We start from the raw sequence: 21,591 nt of genomic DNA, 5'->3' as shown, positions 1-21,591 counted from the left end.
GGAGTGTAAAGTCAAATGTTCTTCTTTTAAAATCAACTTTCGCTCTAAACTATTTAAAACATCGTCTACAGCTAAAGAGAGTCTGCTGCAGCCATGTTGGATCCGTAAGAAAACTACAAAACTACAAGCTTCCGTCTGCCGAGTAGTACGCGTCTCTCGCCGTCCCTCCCCGTTCTGTGATTGGATCCCTAAAACAGGGCTAAGAAACGGCCGTGGTTGCCAGACTGGCTGGAGGTTCGAAATGAAATCGAGCGCGCAAGGCAGTATGGGTATTCCCAGGCTAAACAGACAGTGGAATCATGACACATACTATGACAAAATAAAACACAAAACATAATCAAACCAAGAAAATAAAAACCTCTTGATAACTGAGCATATGAAAACAACCACAATGCAATACGAATATAAGTCATGACAGAAATGAGCCAGAATCAGAATAAACAGGAAACAGTAAATGAATGAACAAATAAACCCCCCAAAAACTAGAAAACAACCCCCCCCCCCCTTTTTTTCTTTTTTTTTTTTTACAACAAAACTCTTGATGGAGAACAAAGACCGAACAAATCTAGACAACAACAAAAAAAAAAACTGAAAGTCAAAAAAAGTAAAAGCAGGACCATAACAGTTTTTAGGCTTTCAGGGAATCACACAAGAGTTTGCAGCACTGGAATCTGATCCTTGTGTCACCTGTGTTTTCATCATACTTCTAATGTGATACACCTTATTTTAAGTCTTTGTAATTTTATTGTACGGAGATGGCTTGTTTGATGGGAACTCTTTGTTGGTGTCTTCCAGCAGACGAGTCCTGTTATTTGAGATTCTTTCATAGTGTTTATTATTTATATTCTATGTATACTTTCTGAATATGTCAGTATTTGCAATTTTTTGATCTAGTTAGAAGGTCTTACTCACTGAATGTAGACCTTCATCAAGTATTTATATTAAATTGGAGGGTTTCTCTCTCGTGGCATATTTGACTCTAGCGTTTTTAAATTGATTTTTTATTGTATCTATTAATGTCCTAGCAATGAAAAATACATTTCACCGAATGTTACATTAAGAAAATATTGAGTTTTGCAGTTTCCATTCAGGTATTCTTCTTTTATACAGCCATAGATATATACAGAGATAGGAACCTAGATACACAGAGTGAAGAGAGAGAGCTGAGCATTGAAACAGGGACTTCCTGAGCCTCCAACATCTACAGGGAGAGGGAAAAAAACACTCTCTCACACACACAGCCTCCCACATACACACAAGTACACTGTGCTCAGAGCTAGCAAGGGGCTTTAAAAAGAAAAAAATAGAAACAAAGGGATTGTAACTTGCCACAATGGAGGAAAATATGGATGATTCTCAAAGCCAGAAAGGTAAGACCTTATAATTACAAGAGCATTTCTATCTTTAATCAGCAGTGCCATTGTTCTGTTCATCCATTTGTCTCGGTATCGTGGAATTCTATTGTGTGTGCTGTGGACAGAGAGAAAAATACAACATACATGTCCTACAAAAAAATGTTTGTCTGTACATGTTATTTTTGGCATAATTCACAGACTGTTTAATCCCAGCAGAAATAGAGTGATGGACTGTGAATTTTACTCGTGGCATCTATTCGCTGCTTATGATAATACCACAAATTATATAACCCTCTTTAGTTGTCCGTTTCAAAAACTGGATGCATAAATATACAGATTGTTTTGGTTGAGGATGGAAGGAGAAGGCAGACACTGGAGGGCTGGTGTTGTTTTGGGGGCTGGACGGACAGATGGATGGACAGATGGATGAAAGGATAGATGGAGTAGGTGGGAGTGGCAGGGAGGGAGGATAAGGGGTAGAAAAGGGCGATAGAGCATTGGGCAAAGCCTTGCAATAAGGACTAAAAATCAGAGGGAGGAGGGATAAGTGGAGCAGTGATTGACGCCTCCATTGGGATTTTCTTTGTTAGCCTCCATTGTTGATGCTTCACGGTTGTCTGAATGCCTTATCCTCTCCTCTATCCCCCACTCTCTGCATGTCTTTCTTTTTTTCCTGTTGTCTACCCGGTCGCCCCATTTTCTTTGACTCACTATGATTCAAACTGGATATTTGGGCCAATTAGGCTTTGTCTTTACCTTTGCAGGTCTCTGTCTCTTATTTATTGTGGCTATTTTTTGTGTCTCACCCATTATTTTAAATCATCTCCCACTCACCGTGATCTCATTTTTGTCAGATCCATCCATATCTCCTCTTGCTGTGTGCATTTTTTTTTTTTTTTACAGATAGTGTTTTTTTCCCGCATCGTACCTTATGATACCATACCAAATATTGTTGTTGCTGTGGTAAAAATGGGTGTGCCAGTTTTCTTCATCGCACCTTCAGTCTGAAATCAAACAGGAGCAGCCCTGCCTACACTGACTCAAAAATTCAATTCAAGGTGAAAGTATTTTAGATGAAAAATAAGTAATTCTTACCAATTATCAATTAAATAACATTTTGTAACACAAATTCATGCATTTCCTTTTTTAATAAACCAGTTTTAGCCAATCAGGAAGCTGAATAGGGAGGTATGATTATGATCTTTTCTAGCTGTCACCCCCACTCCTATTCACGTAGTCAACTAGTTCCCATCCTACACATATGCCTCATTCTTGGCATATTAATTCCTTTCTTTTTACATCATTCTTAGTTTAGCTGTCACTGGCCTCACCCTTTATCTGCCTCATCTTCTAATTTTATTAATGGGACGCACAAAGCTGACAAAATATCCGTGTGTGTGTGTGTGTGTTTGTGTGTGTGTGTGTGTGTGAGTAAATGATGAAATATGGCAGGTTGAGTGAAAAGGAGAACACAAGTAATGCCGAAAGGCTACAAGAAACATAAAGACTACAGCCCTCCAATACTGCGATGAAGAGTTTCTTATTCTGAAAAATTGTATGTCAGATAGATCCTAAATCAGGATTTTTGTATAGGTTGATTCTCTCAAGCTTTCACACTGTGAATCAAGGCAACAACCAATTACATTGTGTTGTTTACTTATGAGGATTATAAAACAACAAAACAAAGGCTATGAAGTCTGAAACAAGACGGTAAACTTATGTTCTTTTAACCTTGACAGAGGCAGTGCATTACCGGTTCCACCAGGGGCTGACTGACGGCTGTCCCACGGACCCTGTCTGTGGCCGTTGTGGTTCATCAGGAAAAAAAATATGATTAGCGACACTGTAAAAAATGTCTGTAGATTTTACGGTGAAAAACTGCTAAACCATGACAGTAAAAGACCGAAAAATGATAAATGGGTTAATTCAGTTTCAGTAACAATGAAACACTGTAAATGTATCTATCAGCCAAAACAGTATTTTTTTTTTTTTTTTTTACAGTTTTTTAAAAATACATTACTCTACTGTAAAATACACTGGCAATATACTGTAATATATATAAGCCATCACTGTAATTTTTGCATTTATTTTTTGTTAAAAATTTTTTTCTCATTGTTAAATGTACAAAACACCATATCTCTAACAAAAATATACTGTAATATTCAATAGTAAAATCTTTAATTTATGCGGCATTTATAAAGTATTTTCTTGTCAATTATATGGCAGAACAGTTTCTTTTGATGGGAAAAAAAAAGATTCCGGTAAAATATGGAATAAAATGCTTATCTTAAACGTGAGATCAGCAGTGCTAATATAATTTGACCGTAATATTAGAAAAAGTTGCAGCATATTTATTACGGTAAAGTTCTGGCAACCACAGCTGCCGTTTTTCTACTGTTAAAACAAGAGTTGTTTTTTTACAGTGGATTATTATAATAATATCAAAACAACAAGAAAGCGACTGGAGACAAATCCAGCGACTCCAGCCGGAGGGGATGTTACTTAACCCCTTAGCGTCCAGTCTGGAAACAGGCTAACAGTTAGCCCTGTAGCAGTACAGTGTGTATAGTACAGTACAGTACAGTGTGAGATATCACACTCACTAGATACAGCAAATAAAAATGTCCCAAATACACAACTCTCGACACCAAGTAAAAGTAAAAAGTCTTTCCTTGACAAACCACAAGATTGACCAGATGAGCACAGACAAAGGTACGAAGCAGAAGGCTAAATCCAAAATCAATGAACAAAACATAGACATCAAACACAACGCGAGGGAATGGCTGGGACACGTACTTACAAGACAAGACAAACACAAGTTCTGGATAATTGGTAACAGGTGAAAACAATCAGGGACAAGGAAAATAATCACACAAGGCAGGAAAACACAAGAGGGCAGCAAAATGACCTTAAAGTAATAACAGTATGAGTTACAAAAACAAAACAGGAAACCAAACCAAATTGAAAAACCAAAGGCTCTTAACAGAATAAATTCCATTCACTCTCCACAAACTCATAGTCAACATCACCTAGTCGTCGTGTGACCACAAAGGGTCCTTGTCATTTGGTGAGAAATTTGGAGGTGGAAGATGGGAGTAATACAAGTACTTTATCTCCAAGTGAAAATTGTCTTAACCTAGATCCTCTATTGTACAGATGCATTTGATGTTCCTGGGCCCACAGCAAATTCTCACGTGATAACTGACCCTGTGTGTGGAGTTTTGCTCTCAGGTCCAGGACATATTGGACTTCGTTTTTACTGGGGCTTGGACCTTCCTCCCAGCTTTCTTTAACCAGGTCCAAAACCCCATGTGGTTTCCTGCCAAACATCAGTTCAAAGGGAGAAAATCCTGTCGAGGCCTGGTGCCTGAGGATCTAGCCACTTAAGTCTTATTTAGCCACTCAACGAGGCTGTCAGTTTGCGGGTGGTAAACACTAGTTTGAGTAGACCTGATGCCCAATAATCCGTACAGTTCCGTACAGGCAAGACATGCACAAGCAGTGCACGTCTGCACAAATGCCTGGCCAATAGAATTGGGCCATTACACGGTTCAGTGTCTTCTCACATCCCATACGCCCAGCCATCGGGTTAAAATGAGCCGCCTGGAAAACTATTTCCCGACAGCTTTTGGCATCAACAACTGGGTAATTATTTCATTTGTCTGAGTGTCACGACTCACTCTGTATAGTCTGTACCTGCGCAATGAAAAGTTGTGGGTATGTTAACGCTACGGTTGTCACGACACTAAAATGATAGCGATACCGATATTCAGAAAAATATTCGATACTCAATACCATTTTCGATACCACCAGGATAAAAACAAAGACCCCAAAATTTAACAGAAATATTTTTTTTAACAAGAAAAATGCAACATGTTAAAATTAACAGAACCACAGGTTAAATATTTAAAAACAGTTGTGCAAAAAGAAACTCCAACTATGATAACAAGCTTCAGGTCTGAGGTAGTGCAAAAAATAAAATAAATACAATAAACAATAACAATTAGAACAATATTTTGAGGTTGTATGCACAATATTAGGAAAGCTTGATAAAAAAGAGGTAGAGTCGGCTGTGTGTGTTGCTGTTTGGTTGCAGGTTGACTTTTCTCTGCTTCATTCTGGGACTTCAAGAGAGAAAATAACACTTTTTAGTGTAAACTTATAAACTCTATGCTTATGTATACTGACACTGTGTCAATTAATGTAATATGGGCATACTATGAGCCTGATTTATTTATGTACGTTGTTTATAATCATTAACGTGACGTCAGCCTTTAATTGCTAGCTGCGCCTAATGGCTAATAATAACACGGGCAACATTATTGCGAGCCACCGGCCACGATAACATCAGTAACAGGTCAGTTTGAAATGAAAGACACTAACCTGTCAAATTGACTGTAAAGGCTGTAAAGGGTGTCGCTCCTTAAGATGTTTCGCCAAGTTTGAAGTACTACTTGTGCACGTCACGGTGAGGGGGAGGGGCCTGCTGCTGTGTGTGTGTGTGCAGGCAGAGAGAGAGATGGATGTATCCAGATACAACGTTTTAGTATCGATACTTTTTTGAGTGTCGATACTTTTGACAACCATAGTTAACGGTGCGTCAGGGAGCACCATGTGACCATCAGTTTTTATCACTTGGTTGAAGGCACAGTCTCGATGTTGTTCCAGGTCTTCTGACTCCCAGGTCCAACACGCTACTGAGTTAAAAGGAGAGAGTGACTGTCTAACAAGATCTCACCTGCCGCTGCTCTCCTGAGCCCTCTCCACACTTCTCTCCTGCAGCTGATGCACCATGCCCCCTCCGACATATTTACTAAGCAGTAAAAAAAAAATCTGATTTACAGAAGGCAATTGAAAACTGACAGAAGTCATACAACTGAAAGTGCACTTTGTGTATTTGCCTCATATCCATTTCATTATTATGACCACTAATAGAAAGGAACTTAATGGAGAGAGCAATAAGCCAATACAAATTGACTTTGCAGGCCCACAGAGGGTGAAAGCGCAGAGGAGTAGAGATGGAGAGAAACATACTGGAGAGGAAAGAAGCAGAAGGAACTATTGAAATAATAATACTGTGAATAACAATAACACAATTATTATTATTATTGTTATTATTATTACTTTTAATTTAATTTTATTAATAATAATGGGTGAAAACCATAAACCTGATCGCAATTTATTATTATGCTAGTGGTTAGACTGCACAACCAACTTTGATCAACAGATTTCTTTTTTTTTTGGCCGATTTCCAATTTTCAATTTTTTCTCACAAAACCTGTTTTTTTTTCTCTTTGTAAGAACAAGAACTGACAACATTTAACCGAGAGGTAACAAAAGCATCAACTAGTCATCCTGCATCTTCAATGGTGCTTGAAAGTTTGTGCGTCCATTTTCTATATTTCTACATAAATATGGCTTAAAACATCATAAGATTTTCAATCCTAAATGTAGATAGAGAGAACCCAGTTAAACAAATGACACAAAAGTATTACACTTGGTAATTTATTTATTGAGGAACATAATCCAATTTTACATATCTGTGAGTGGCAAAAGTATGTGAACCTTTGCTTTCAGTATACGGTGTGACCCCCTTGTGCAGCAATTACTACAACTAAACGGTTTTAGCCCATTCCTCCATACAGAACAGCTTCAACTCTGGGATGTTGTTAGGTTTCCTCACATGAACTGCTCCCTTCAGGTCCATCCACAACATTTCGATTGGTCTAAGGTCAAGACTGTGACTTTGCTATTCCAAAACATTAATTTTATTATTCTTTAACCATTCTTTGGTAGAATGACCTGTTTGCTTAGGGTCATTGTCTTGCTGCATGACCCCCTGTCTCTTGAGATTCAGTTCATGGACAGATGTTTTGACATTTTTCTTTAGAATTCGCTAGTATAATTCAAAATTCATTGTTCCATCAATGATGGAAAGCCGTCCTGGCCCAGATGCAGCAAAACAGGCCCAAACCATGATACTACCACCACCCTGTTTCACGGATGCGATCAGGTTCTTATGCTGGAATGCAGTGTTTTCCTTTCTCCAAACATAACGCTTATCATTTAAACCAAAAAGTTCTATTTTGGTCTCATTCGTCCACAAGACATTTTTCCAATAGCCTTCTGGCTTGTCCATGCAACAGTGTTGTTTTTGGAAAGCAGTGGCTTTCTTCTTGCAACCCTGCCATGCACACCTTTGTTGTTCAGTGTTCTCCTGATGGTGGACTCATGAACATTAACTTTAGCCAATGTGAGAGCGGCCCTAAGTTGCTTAGAAGTTATCCTGGGGTCTTTTGTCTCCTCAGCGACTATTACACGCCTTGCTCTTGGAGTGATCTTTGTTGGTCGACAGTCCTGGGGAGGTTAACAATGGTCTTGAATTTCCTCCATTTGTACAAAATCTGTCTGACTGTGGATTGATGGAGTTCAAAGTCTTTAGAGATGGTTTTGTAACCTTTTCCAGCATAATAACCATCAACAATGCTTTTTCTGAGGTCCTCAGAAATCTCCTTTGTTCGTGCCATGATACACTTGGTGGCTGTGGCTCAGATGGTAGACTGGGTTGCTCCCCAACCGAAGGGTTGGTGGTTCGATCCCTGACCATCGCAGCCTACATGTCGAAATATCCTTGAGCAAGATACTGAACCCCAAATTGCTGCCGATGCTGCGTTCATCGGTGTGTGAATGAATTCCCAATGGTGGCAGGTGGCACCGTTTAGGGTAGCCTCTGCCACCAGTATGAATGTGTGTGAACGGGGGAATGAGTAGTCTGTAGTGTAAAGCAATTTGAGTGGTCGCAAAGCGACTAGAAAAGCGCTATATAAGTGCAGGTCCATTTACCATTTACTTCCACAAACGTGTTGTGTAGATCAGAGTTTGATAGATCCTTGTTTGTTAAATAAAACAAACATTGAAAAAAAAAATTGATAACACAAGACTCTAATTCCAGCTGTAGAAGAAGAAAGGTGATCAAGAACAGCACCTTCAGTCAGAGACTAATTGCACCAATGTGCAAAATGGAGCGCTACAGGAAGTCCTATATACCAGCTGCCATACGGTTTTATAATGCACAAAAATAACTTTGCACTTTGTAGTATTTATTATTGTATTTATTGTTTTTTATCCTTTTAAAAAAAAAGTATTTTAGCTATATGAGGGAATGTGTGTTTGTTATGTCTGTCCATACGCTGTTTGTGACACTGTAATTTCCTGTAAAGGATTATTAAAAGGATCTATCTATCTAGAGGAGAGGGTGTTTTCCACGGCGGGACAAGTTAGCCCCCAGAGGGATTTAGAGACTCAGGAGGCTGTGGCTCAGCTGGTAGAGTTGGTTGGCCCCCAACCGAAGGGTTGGCGGTTCGATCCCTGACCGTCGCAGCCAACATGTCGAAGTATCCTTGAGCAAGATACTGAACCCCAAATTGCTCCCAAAATGCTGTGTTCATCGGTGTGTGAATGAATTCCCAATGGTGGCAGGTGGGACCGTTTAGGGTAGCCACTGCCGCCAGTATGAATGTGTGTGTGAAAGGGTGAATGAGCGCAGTCTGTAGTGTAAAGCGATTTGAGTGGTCGCAAAGCGACTAGAAAAGCGCTATATAAGTGCAGGTCCATCCATTTACCATTTACGTATGGTTTTCAACGTTGCTAACTGTGCACTGAGCTGAATAATCCGTGTATCTATACATTGTTCCGGTAATCACCAGTTTTCATGCCATGAACTTTCTGTACCAACACCAACCTTAAATTTCCAGTTGTAATATAAAAATACCAAAATATAAAGGGCAGAATGCTGAAATGCTGAAGGTGAAATTTACTAAGCATATTTGTGTTCCTTAGAGAATTATACTTTTCCAAACTGAGTACTCAGTCATACCAACCAGGTGTTGCCTGGGTATTCTGTTTCACTGTAAAGTCATGAAGGCTGTTGTCATAGAGAGGCAGTGTTGTTGTTATTCCTAACCATTTGCATTGAATTTCTAGGTTTACATATGAACGGTCTACAAGGTTTTGTTTGTTGATTGCAGGAAAAAATGTTTGACGAATTATACAGTTAAATACAATGATGACAAGTATTGTAAAGGCCTCCATTTGCTGTTTAGCTTTCTTTCTCTTACCTTCTCCACTAATTTCAGTACAGAATGACTATTCTTTTGTGAGACACTTTGATGTACCAGTGTCGATGAATACTCCATGACGACATTTTTCAAAGTGTTGAAGGTTTGCTGAGAACCTTGAAAATACAATAATCCACCAATTGATTGTGGTCAGTCACAAAATAGAAATGAACTGGTAGAACTTAAAAAAAAAGAAAGAGCTGTGAGAGGTACATTATCACATACATTCAATACTGCCAACATATAACCAGGCGGCAACCTCCAGGTCTGAGCAGGGAGGCAAACCAGTAAGGGCCTTAAGCTGCATTCTACCAAAAATTCCAGCAGGGGGCGCTAAGTTTGGCTGCAAAAACATTTCAATTTCAATGCAAAATGAGAAATCTTCTCATTTGATTTATTACCTCAGATTTTTTTAGGACAACACTATTGTCTCAATCACTAGTAGAAAATCTTCTTCAAGACAGTTTGATATTAATAGTTCTAATAATCAAATCAAATCAAATCAATTTTATTTATATAGCCCAAAATCACAAATCACAGATTTGCCTCAAAGGGCTTCACAGACTGTACATGGTACGACACCCTCTGTCCTTAGACCCTCACATCGGCCAGGGAAAAACTCCTTTAAAAAAAACCCTTTTAGCAGGGAAAAAAAGAAGAAACCTCCATCTCCCAGGACGGACAGACGTGGAATAGATGTCGTTGTACAGGGCAGGTCAACAGAGTAGAATAGAGTAGATAGAGGTTGGGGGGGGGGGGGGCAATAGAGAGAGAGAGGGAGAGAGGGAGAGAGGAGCAGGAGTTCTGGGGGGGGGGGGGGGCACAGCAGCAGGTGATGATGATGCGGCACCATTGGCCAGTAGCGATGGTGAGTGGACCAGGAGAGGAACATTCCCATCTGGGGCAGAACCAGATCCACGGCAGTGAGACCAGCAGGAGTGATGGAGCAGGACCACAGCTCCACACCCTGTGAAGAGAGAGCAGAGAAAAGTGCAAGTATTCTGGGAAAATAAAAGTTTGTGTCATGTATTATTGGGACAGAGAGAAAGAGGGCCCCGGTGTATCGTGTCCCCCGACACATTGGGCCTATAGCGGCATAACTAGGGGCTGGTCCAAGGCAGGCCTCGGCCAGCCCTAACTATAGGCTTTGTCAAAGAGGAAAGTCTTAAGTTTACTCTTGAATAAAGAGAGGGTGTCTGCCTCCCGTACTGAGACTGGGAGATGATTCCACAAGAGAGGAGCTTGATAACTGAAGGCTCTGGCTCCCAATCTAGTTTTAAGGACTTTAGGAACCACAAGTAACATAGAATTTTGGGAGCGTAGTGCTCTAGAAGGGTAATATGGCATTATGAGGTCTTTAAGATATGATGGTGCCTGACCATTTAGAGCTTTGTAAGTAAGAAGAAGGATTTTGAACTCAATTCTGGATTTTACAGAGAGCCAGTGCAGCGAAGCTAGAACAGGAGAAATATGATCTCTTTTCTTGGTTCTTGTCAGTACACGAGCCGCAGCATTTTGGACTAACTGAAGAGTTTTAAGGGATTTATTGGAGCAGCCTGACAGTAAGGAATTACAGTAATCTAACCTTGAAGTAACAAAAGCATGAACTAATTTTTCTGCATCCTTTTGAGACAGGATGTGTCTAATTTTTGTAATATTACGTAGGTGAAAAAATGCAGTCCTTGAAGTTTGTTTTATATGGGAGTTAAATGACAGATCCTGATCAAAGATAACTCCGAGATTCCTTATGGTGGTATTGGAGGCCAGGGTAATGCCATTGATGCTAATTAAGTCTTTGGATAATGAGTTTCGGAGGTGTTTGGGTCCCAGTACAATCACTTCCGTTTTTTCCGAGTTTAACATTAGGAAGTTGTGGACCATCCAGGTTTTTATGTCTTTAAGGCATGCATTAAGTTTGGCTAGCTGATCAGTTTCACCTGGCTTGATTAATATATATAACTGAGTGTCATCAGCATAACAATGAAAGTTAATTGAATGTTTTCTAATTATATTACCTAGAGGGAGCATATAAAGGGTGAATAAAATTGGTCCAAGCACAGAACCCTGTGGAACACCGTGGTTAACATCAGTGCGCATGGAGGATTCATTATTCACATGAACAAACTGGAACGGCCTAATAAGTACGATTTAAACCAGCCCAGTGCCGTTCCTCTAATGCCAATTACATGTTCCAGTCTCTGTAATAGGATACGATGGTCAATTGTATCAAATGCAGCACTCAGATCTAGTAAGACAAGGACTGAGACAAGTCCATTATCAGAAGAAATTAAAAGGTAATTTGTAATTTTTACCAATGCTGTTTCTGTGCTATGATGAGTTCTAAATCCTGACTGGAAGTCCTCATACAGACTATTGTGTTGAAGAAAATCACAAAGTTGATTTGCGACTGCTTTCTCCAGGATCTTAGAGATGAAGGGGAGGTTAGATATTGGTCTATAGTTTGCTAAAACGCCAGGATCTAAATTAACCTTTTTGAGAAGAGGTTAATTACAGCTACTTTAAATGATTGTGGCACATAGCCTGTTAATAATGGCCCAATTTAGACGAAAATAGATGAACAAGAATCGACTGATTTGGGGCGTGGCTACCTTTGATTGACAGGTGGCTAACAAGACGAGCCGTCATCAGGAGAGAAGCAGAACGATGTGTATCCACGGCAACGTGTCAATAAAGTTATATATAACGTTATATAGACATAAAAAAGGACGTTTAGCGGTTTGGTCTCATAAATTTGACCCGTTCACTGTATTTTCAATTAATGACAGTTTATGTGAATGTTTTGTTAAGTAAAAATGTCTTGTTCAGCGGTAAGTAACATACATTTTATTTTTTGCTTTTTTGCTAGCCAAAACTAACATCCCAGTTAATGCTCCAGTTAATGCTAACATGAATTAGCAGTGACTTCTCTCAGTCAGGTTGAGTTGTAGAGAGCCGTGTAGTCAGTGATCAGATGCCTCTCTCTCCTCCACAGTCCAGATATGGTCTGTATACCAATGTCAAAGATCCTTCCTTGGTAGGCTCCTTCCTACAGAGTCAGGTCCTCCAGGGTCGAGGCCAGAGCCCTTCCTTTCACTGTAATAACGCACAAATGGAACAGCCTTCAGTGTGCAGCTGTGTGTCATTGCGTAATTTGACGTCCTGCTTAAATTCAGCACTAGAATTTAAAAACCAGTTCACAACATGAATATGTCTCTGTCAACACTCTGACACATATTTGTCGAAATGGAAAAAGATGCTTTAAGGTTGAATCTCCATGATTTAGCAAGTAAAAGCCAAAAAGTGGATTAAACCTGAATATTTCACTGATTCTGGATGAATTTGACTGCTACTTAGTTTCATAAAAGCAGCGGAGCAGAACTCACCACGGAGATGTGTTCTGTGCTTTTTAAAATTTTATTTCACATTACAGTACAATAACAGTTATTTATAAATAACAATAAGGGATAATAGCTGACTGTCGGTCTGTTAACACAATAAAGAAATGTATAACTTTCTGAATGGCAATGCTACGTATACTTTGCACATCATACATCATCATCTGACGCATATATATGAATTAATAATAAAATAAAAATAACTTTAGCAACTGATACGGCATCAATTTACAGGCAATGTATCAAAATTATGTTTATTATCTTTTAGTTAAATATTCTGGCATTTGTTTGTTTATGTTTTGCTTGACTTTTTGTCAGTTATGTGATGACAAATATTCAGTGTAAACTGAAAATACTTATATAAATAAAATATTAATTATATAAATAAAATGATTAAATTCATGTTAAACTGATTAAGTTTGTTAAGCTGTTTCTATGCTCGCCATTTCTAAATCTCCCGTAGACCGGTGTGTGCAAGGCATTATGGATAGTCGGAGCGCACGGAGGATACACACATGCATCCTTGGAATTTGGGCAGAAGAAGGACTCTGTCCTCTGGAGCAGTGGTTCCCAACCCTTTTCTTGAGGGACCCACATTTTTACCATTGTAAACTTTGCCCCCCCCCCCCCCCCCCTTGTCCATTGCTTCTATGAAGCCGAACTCAATGTGACTTTCATGGTACCCTCTCTTTTTCTTTTTGAGATATTCAGCATTTTCGTCTCCCTGACGCTTCGAGATTTTCCCATTAGCTCTGCGTTTCTGTTGTTAGGTGAGGTTACCGCTAAGTGAGGTTACCTCTAGGTGAGGTTACCTCGGTTACCTGTGTATACTGCAGGAGGGATGTTACACATGTCCTTATTCTCAAGATATAGCTTTTATTTTGAAACTTTTCTATAGTGATTTTTCTATTTAAATAAATGAATAAACGTTTAATGTAGCCCTTATGTAGTTGTTTTTGTCCCACTAATTAATTAAATGTTGACTCATCTATATTTAACACATTAGATTTATTACATCCCTTAAAATCAAGAGGGCTTTGCGACCCCCCTTGGATCTTTGGCGCCCCCCTGGGGGGGTTGGGACCCCCTGGTTGGGAATCACTGCTCTGGAGGATCCTGGACATTGGGACAGTCCTTCAGCTGTCGATGACGTAGAATCCTTCAAATTCAGCCGTTTGAGGATCCTTCCTTGACTTTGGGATACAGCCATGGTCTGCTCCCGGTATTGGAAAACAAGATGGCAACGAGTGTAACGCTGAACTCGATGCTTCCAACGGGCCACAAACCAACCGTCACGGTGACTACGTCCATTATTTATATACAGTCTATGCATGTACGGTTTTATTAAACCAACTATGTTAATCTAATAACTCCCACCGTATAGGGTGGTCTTAACTGATGAAACAGTGTCTCAATCAAGCTCGGACAGTCGATTACAGTCTTTTCACTTCTTTATTTAGCACTAGAATTCAACAGTTTACATGCTACGCTTCTTAGCACAAGGATAGCAACCGTGCAGTTCGCCAGGTAATCAACTGAAACGACACAAATGTAAACAAAAGCACAACATTAATAACACGACATATAATGAACTGTACACCGCATAAATGAAGATACTCAAGGGCTTCAACACAAGCTGCAATCACAGTTTTCATACATATCTCTCAACTCACCAGCTCAGTTTCACCAGTCAAAACAACAGCATCATAGGGGTGTGCCATATCGTATAGTTCACGATTATACCGGTATATTTTCTTTATGGGCATATCACGATATTGGCAACATGCCCTACTTCTTGACATAGTGGCATATGGATTTCCTATTAATTACCTAGACCTTGGTGGCCCGCCAGAGTCTCTTGTGCTGCGCTAACGTCACATTTCAAGCTACTGAAAGTATATCTACACTATTCATAACATAAAGTTATTTTGCATTGTGTCTCTGCTCAGCAGTGTTTGTCACCCGTCAGTCAGTCAAAACCCAGACCCACCTCTCTGTCCTCCTCCAAGACATGCACACGCATTCACACACGCACTGAATATACCGAGCTGCCGAGAGCTACCGAACTGCGCTTCAAAACAAGCACCTACCTGTCTGTAATGTATCAGTCCTGTCCCCATTCTCTCTCTGTGCATCTGTGTGTGCGTGAGCCGATCTAAATACTATCAACATGTCCTGTCAGAGGTCCAAACGGTCCAAACACACTGTTGCATTGTGCCGTTTGTTAGCCGCGAGCTAACATTAGCTAACAATTAAAGTTGTTTTAATCACAAAAAGCTACTATTACTTCCTGTCGCTAAACAAATGCAGCTTTCAAAATAAGAGCACAGAATCCACCACAGAAATTACAAGAAGACTGTCAAAATAAGATGCCTTAAATAAAACATAGAAGAACCTTTATTCTCCTTTACAATAATTAATTAAAATAGGCAATGATGTGTTTGTGAGGTGTTTGCTCACATTTAGCTCTCAAAGTGGACGAGATTGATCACATTGTACTATAAAATGTACAAACCCCCTAGAAGGTTATTTTTTATTATTATTTGCTAATACTCAAGTAAGTAATTTTTTTGTATTTGGCAACTGTTGAGATTTGCAATTTACACTACATTTAGATTCATGATTGATTTTTATTTTGTTGTTTTATTTATTTATACAGACTAAAAAATAATTTTCTATATATTTTTCAGTATTTTTTAATATCGTCAAGAATATCGTTATCGCGAAAATACTCGGAAATATCGTGATAATCTTTTAGGGCCATATCGCCCACCCCTACGGCATCAATACAAAAGAAGATCCGTCCGGTAAAAGCATCCGCCCCAAAACACACTGATAGGACTGCCACCACGAGAGGCTGCCACAACAACCATAAATGTGGGCAAACTTCACACAATGCATATAACACATAAACCACATTTTCAAACCTGATTTCATCCTGAGCAGTAATAATAACAATACATTTTATTTGGAAGGCGCCTTTCTTGGCACTCAAGGCCACCGTACAAAAAGATAGAAAAAAGAAACAATAAAATACACAAAATTAAGAAAAGGGCAATTGTCATCATAGGGAATAGGCAGTTTTAAACAGATGTGTTTTGAGTTGTGATATGAAATGAAATGGGGGAGTGAGTCAATGTTTCTGAGTTGGGGTGGGAATGAATTCCAGAGGCGGGGAGCAGAATGGCTGAATGCTCTGCTCCCCATGGTGGTGAGACGGGCGGAGGGGGAGTGTATGGAGGAAGAGGATCTGAGGGAGCGGGAGGGAGTGGGAACATGGAGGAGGTGGGACAGATATGGGGGGCGAGGTTGTGAATAGTCTTGAAAGTTACCAGGAGGACTTTGTATTGAATCCGGAACTGAACCGGGAGCCAGTGGAGCTGCTGGAGGACAGGGGTGATGTGGTGGATAGAAGCGGTTCTTGCGATGATGCGGGAAGCTGAATACTGTAGAAGTTGAAGTTTATGGAGTGATTTGTGAGGGAGGCCAAAGAGGAGAGAGTAGGGCTGGGCGATATGGCCCTAGAAGATTATCATGATATTTCAGAGTATTTTTGCGATAACGATATTCTTGATGATATTAAAAAATACTGAAAAATATATGGAAAATTATTTTTTAGTCTGTATAAATAAATAAAAATCGTACAACAAAATAAAAATCAATCCTAAATCTAAATGTAGTGTAAAATGCAAATATCAACAGTTGCCAAATAAAAAAAAATACCTCGGACTCTTGAGTATTAGCAATTAAAAAAATATCTATCTAGGGGGTCAGTTATATTAGATATACTTTCAGTAGCTTCAAATGTGACGTTAGTGCAGCACATGAGACTATAGCGGGCCGCCACAGTCTCGGGAATTAGTGGAAACCCTTACAGCACTACATCAAGAAGTAGGAATGTTGCCAATATCATGATATGCATTTTTTTTACCCATAAAAAAATATACCGGTATAATTGTGAACGATACGATATGGCACACCCCTAGGAGAGAGTACATTAACATTCCAGTAGTGTGCCCTTTCATAATATTATTGAATGTAATAGTGTCTCCCCTTTCCTCCCATCTCAAAAGCATCTATCACTGAAATCTGATTTGTCTCACTGGGGCTTCTCCCTTCACCTTTCTCTTTTTGCTGCTCTGTATCCTTTCTTGTGGTGATCACAAGAGCGGCAGATACTAAATTATAAAAATAACATCCAGTAAAACAATTATATCCTGTTTAACAGTTATTGTAATATTTAGTGCATTTAACTACTGTATATAATATTGTTGGCATGTAAAACCTGCAACAGAACAGTGTTTTACATTGATTTTTTTTGTCTCACTTGACTCATGGTAAAACTGATCTCCCCAAATGATCAACTGATTGATTACTCCCTTCTTGTTTTTATTGATCATTACAAGATATATTAAAAAATAAAGAGAAAGAGAATATCTGTCTCCGTGGCTCACTGACAGACAGCACAGACTCTTGTGTGGACAGAGTGATGAAGAAAGATTGAGGGATTTGTGGATAAACAGACAACTTGACTTGCAGCTTTTTTGTGTGTCACGCAAGTCCTCAGATTTGGCAAAAAATTGGTAATATTTTTTTAATTTTATTTTTTTATTATCACAACTTGAAAAAAAGAAATCCCAGATGACGTCCAGTTTATTCTTTTGAGAATATATACACTGCAAAAACTGAAATCTAAGTAAGATTAAATATCTTAGATCAAGGCGATATGCTTATTTTTTGTCTGATAAGATAGTTCTTCTTAGTCAGCATCTTTTTTTTGTTAGACTGTTTCACTTGTTTTAAGTGTTTTGGTCCTTAATTATCTAAATAAGATATTACAGCTTGTTACTGAGATTTTATGACCTTCACTGAGTAAATACATGCTGGAAACTAGAATATCAAAAGTTACAAAGCTGTTTCATCAACACTTACAAGTAAAAAACTGCTATTTCAAAGTAATAATTTCTTATGTCAAGCATAACTAAGAAATCATAACTTTGACATACTTTTACCTCTTCACATACTTAAAACAAGCAGCCAGATGGAATCAATTGTTTTATTATCAATGAAACAATAGAAATGTGTATTGTTGTGTAGTGTGTATGTAATTAACTAGTACATTGGCACAGAGCTGTGAATTGACAATTGATATTTAGACACTTGTTATTAGTTAGAATACGTCTATGGAATTTTTGGGTTCGATAAGATTAGATATTTTTTTCTTGTTTTGGAAAGTTTAGACAAGCCAAATTTTCTTGTTCCATTGGCAGATAATTTTGCAATTTTTTAGCAAAATACGCCTAATTTTTGTACTTTTTTTCTTCTTTTTGAGAGGTGGCTTTATTTACATTTATCTGGGTCCATTATGCTTAACTGCATCTCACTCGAAATGGTACAGTGAATCATTTTGCATTAGAACAGGCCTTTGACTCTTGATGTCAGGCCACACTGTCCCTCTCTTTCTGTCTGTGTGTGTGTGTGCAGAGAGAGAGAGAGAGAGAGAGAGGAACCTCCATCATCCTCAGGGTTAAGACACAGTGACCCAGAAACACAAACACACATGCAGTAGTGGATTGGACAATCAGCCGAGACAACACTATCCAAATTGCTGCCTAATAAGCAGCCAGTCTCACATTAAAGTAAGAAAGATGCTTATTAACTCTCAAGGCACCTTAGGGACCAAAGGTGTACATTCAGCTAATTTTACGTTTTTGATTCTCAATATATCGGTCAGTTTAAAGGCTAATTGTATGAAACTTGGCCAGGGTTTATTTTCTATTATAATTTTGCAACCTGAATAGAATAGGAGATAACACTCACACTTTGACCCTTAAGGCCCGGTTTGGTCCCATTGACTCCCATTATCAACACATCTTTTTGATACACTTTAATCCTGACATAATATAATGCTTTTCTCATGAATACCTAATAAATCTAAGCCTCTCCCTTCAAAATACATGGAAAATAGGTTTTAGGTCTGACGACCCCCCTCAAACCACCAGGGGCAGCAGAGCTAAATCACATACAGTTTCAATGGAGGCCTGCTTCTCTTACCTTGCAAAATGCATGGCAATGAAAAAGCTTAACACCTTAAAAATGGTCTTGGTGTGTTGGGATTGATATAAAGGAGTTTTCAATAATTGATCTAGTCAAGGCTGTAATAACCTCACCCCAAATGGGTGAGGTTAATTCACTTTGCACCTTATTTTTTAAAATATTGCATATTTTGTGTTTTTGCCCTTGAGATATTCAGGGGTTCTTATGACAGAAAGAGCATTAAAACAGAAAAAATGAAAAGAAGATTTTAAAAAATCATATCAATGTTAGGTCTGAAGCTGATAAAAGGTTTGATGCTGTGAAAGTGAAAAAAAATATTTATGTATCATATTTTTATGACACTTGTATGAGAGGGACCGTTTCGGGACCTTAAAGTATAAAGTGTAAGGTAACTTTAAAGAGGCCTCGAGGCCAGATCGGCTTGGGGTCCTTCGCCTGTTGGTTATGTCACACAATATGATTGGCTGTATGCTTAAATGGGAGTACAATGTACAACGGACAGTTGTGATTGGCTGTGTGTCACACAGCTGTGATTGGCTGTATGTCGTGGCAACGGCTGTAGACATAGCAACGCTTGCCTGTGGCTAAACCAACGTTCAAGTTTTGTGTATTTGTGTGCTAAGCAGCAATAAACTGCTTTTTATTTTGACTATAAGGGTGTGGTGTGTGGAGTCCTGTAAAATATAATAATAATAATAAAATATGAGAATAATTGTGTTTCTGTTGGATATTTGCGTGTGTATATATTGATAAATACACACATGGACAAGTGTGTGTGTGTGTGTGTGTGTGTGTATGTGTATATATATATGTGTGTGTGTGTGTGTGTGTGTGTGTTTATTTGTGTATACGCGGTGCGGGCTGGCGAGCGCGCGCGCGCACGCGCCCATAGAAATATTAACGGGAACGGCAAGCAGTTTGCCTCGTTCGTGCTGCCTGAGGCTTGACTGAATTCGCGTGGTGATATCCACCGTGACCAGAGCGTGCACATCGAGGAGTCAGAGTGCAGACCACCAGAAGCTGGAAGTTGGATTTACCGGACTGAATCTAGTGAGTGATGGTTTCAATCATTTTGATATTTTCTGGTATATCTAAGTTACCCAGGAGCTCTGTTGACATAGGCTTAGTTAACGTTAGCTACAGCTTGATGAATTGAGTCATTGAACACAGCGAGAGAACATAACGTTAGCTGCTAGCCAGCTAAAGCTCCGGAGGAAAATGATTAGCTAATGCTACTGTTAATTAGATATTGTTACTGAAGTTAGCTTCGAGCTTGTAAAGCTAACGGTAAATCACAGAAAAGAAACAATGGTTATATTGCTTCTTTCTAAATTCTCTATAACTTGTATTTCCAGGACGTGTGGATGCTATTGAGGTGAGAGGACTGGCAAGGCTGAAGGTGAAGTGGTCCAACTTTCTATCAATAAGGCTAAACTAGAGAACATCTTAGTAGCAGTGGTGTAGTCTATGTGATACGCAGGTATACGCCCTATATACTCGCTAGATTTTTTAAAAATATATCCACTTGATGCGCGAGCATAAGTAACAACGGCTCTCAAGCAACTGGCAGTGGTCAGCAGGCCAAGAAACAGACTGCTGAAGGGGAGACGAGGGCAAGGCTGAGACATGTGGCATCCAGGCAAAAAACTGGAAAAAATGATCACTATCCCTTGAAAAGTGTTTTGATTATTGTTCTTGACTTTCTTCTTTTTATTATTTGTTATTATTATTATTCTTCCAGGGCATAATTTAGAAACTCTGTTCAAATTTTTATTTGTATTTCCTTGTACAAATGTTAAGTCTATTTTTATTGTCATTATTGTGCACCTTTTAATTCAATGTTCAACTCAATACAGTATTTTTTCAGAACCTGATCTTGGCTTATTATTGCACCCACTCAACTCATTTGGCTACTGTGAAATTGGCAAAGTGAAACTTTGATTCTAAATCAAACATCATATTTTTTTCTGCCATGCTCTGTCTGCAATTGTAAATTGCATTTCTAATTGATGGTATGTTTCGATAATGGTGGAAAACACTTATAAGGTTGGTTTCTTAATAAGGTTGGTTTAATACTTAAACCCCCAAACCCCTCTTCCCCCATGTGCACCCAGTTTGCAATAAAAACAACGCAGGAGCAGGGGCCCTAGAGTCCCCCCACCCCAGAGACCACGTCGCCCCTCGCGCATCCTTCTCACCTTTTTCACCCCTGACCCGTTTTCATGCCTGATTGATCCAAGGTTGAAATTGTAAAAGTTGATAGAAAACTGATGTCCTTGCAAAATTTGGTTCAAATAGCATTTACACAGGTAAAGCTATTGAGTATTTAAAATGGAAATGTGCAAAAAATGTACCTAGGGGTGCACAAGGGTTAATGGGTCGCCTTTTGAAAAGGTCATACTTGATTTCTAGTTGTTAGTAGGGACCATGCATGGGTAGGCATGGGTCCTGTGTAAGTTTGACAAATCAAAATACAAAATAGAAATGTCAGATTAGCTCTGACTGGCACCTTGGCACTGTCATTTTTTTTTCTGAAATAAATATATTTATATGAGAAATGAATAACGAACATAAAAAAAACAACTAAATATGACAAACCCTAGTAAGGGCAGCATTTATACATAAAGAAAGATACAAAATTTAACTATATCAATATATGTGATAAAG

The 21,591-nt window shown here is 38.9% G+C and overlaps 1 protein-coding gene across 1 annotated transcript in view; it reads left to right on the top strand.

Moving 5' to 3' along the window:
* Nucleotides 1–1,200: 1,200 nt before the first annotated feature.
* The window catches only part of gpm6ab (glycoprotein M6Ab), a 69,253-nt gene continuing 48,862 nt past the window's right edge, over nucleotides 1,201–21,591 (top strand). The window contains exon 1 of the mRNA XM_059334324.1: nucleotides 1,201–1,370. Within this exon, the coding sequence (XP_059190307.1) occupies nucleotides 1,334–1,370 (37 nt within the window). The 5' untranslated portion in view covers nucleotides 1,201–1,333. The remainder of the gene's footprint in view (nucleotides 1,371–21,591) is intronic.

Source organism: Centropristis striata, chromosome 1, assembly GCF_030273125.1.
Source record: "Centropristis striata isolate RG_2023a ecotype Rhode Island chromosome 1, C.striata_1.0, whole genome shotgun sequence".
Classification (NCBI taxonomy): domain Eukaryota; kingdom Metazoa; phylum Chordata; class Actinopteri; order Perciformes; family Serranidae; genus Centropristis; species Centropristis striata.
The sequence above is the reverse complement of the archived record's forward strand: the minus strand, read 5'-3'. Positions and strand labels throughout refer to the sequence as shown.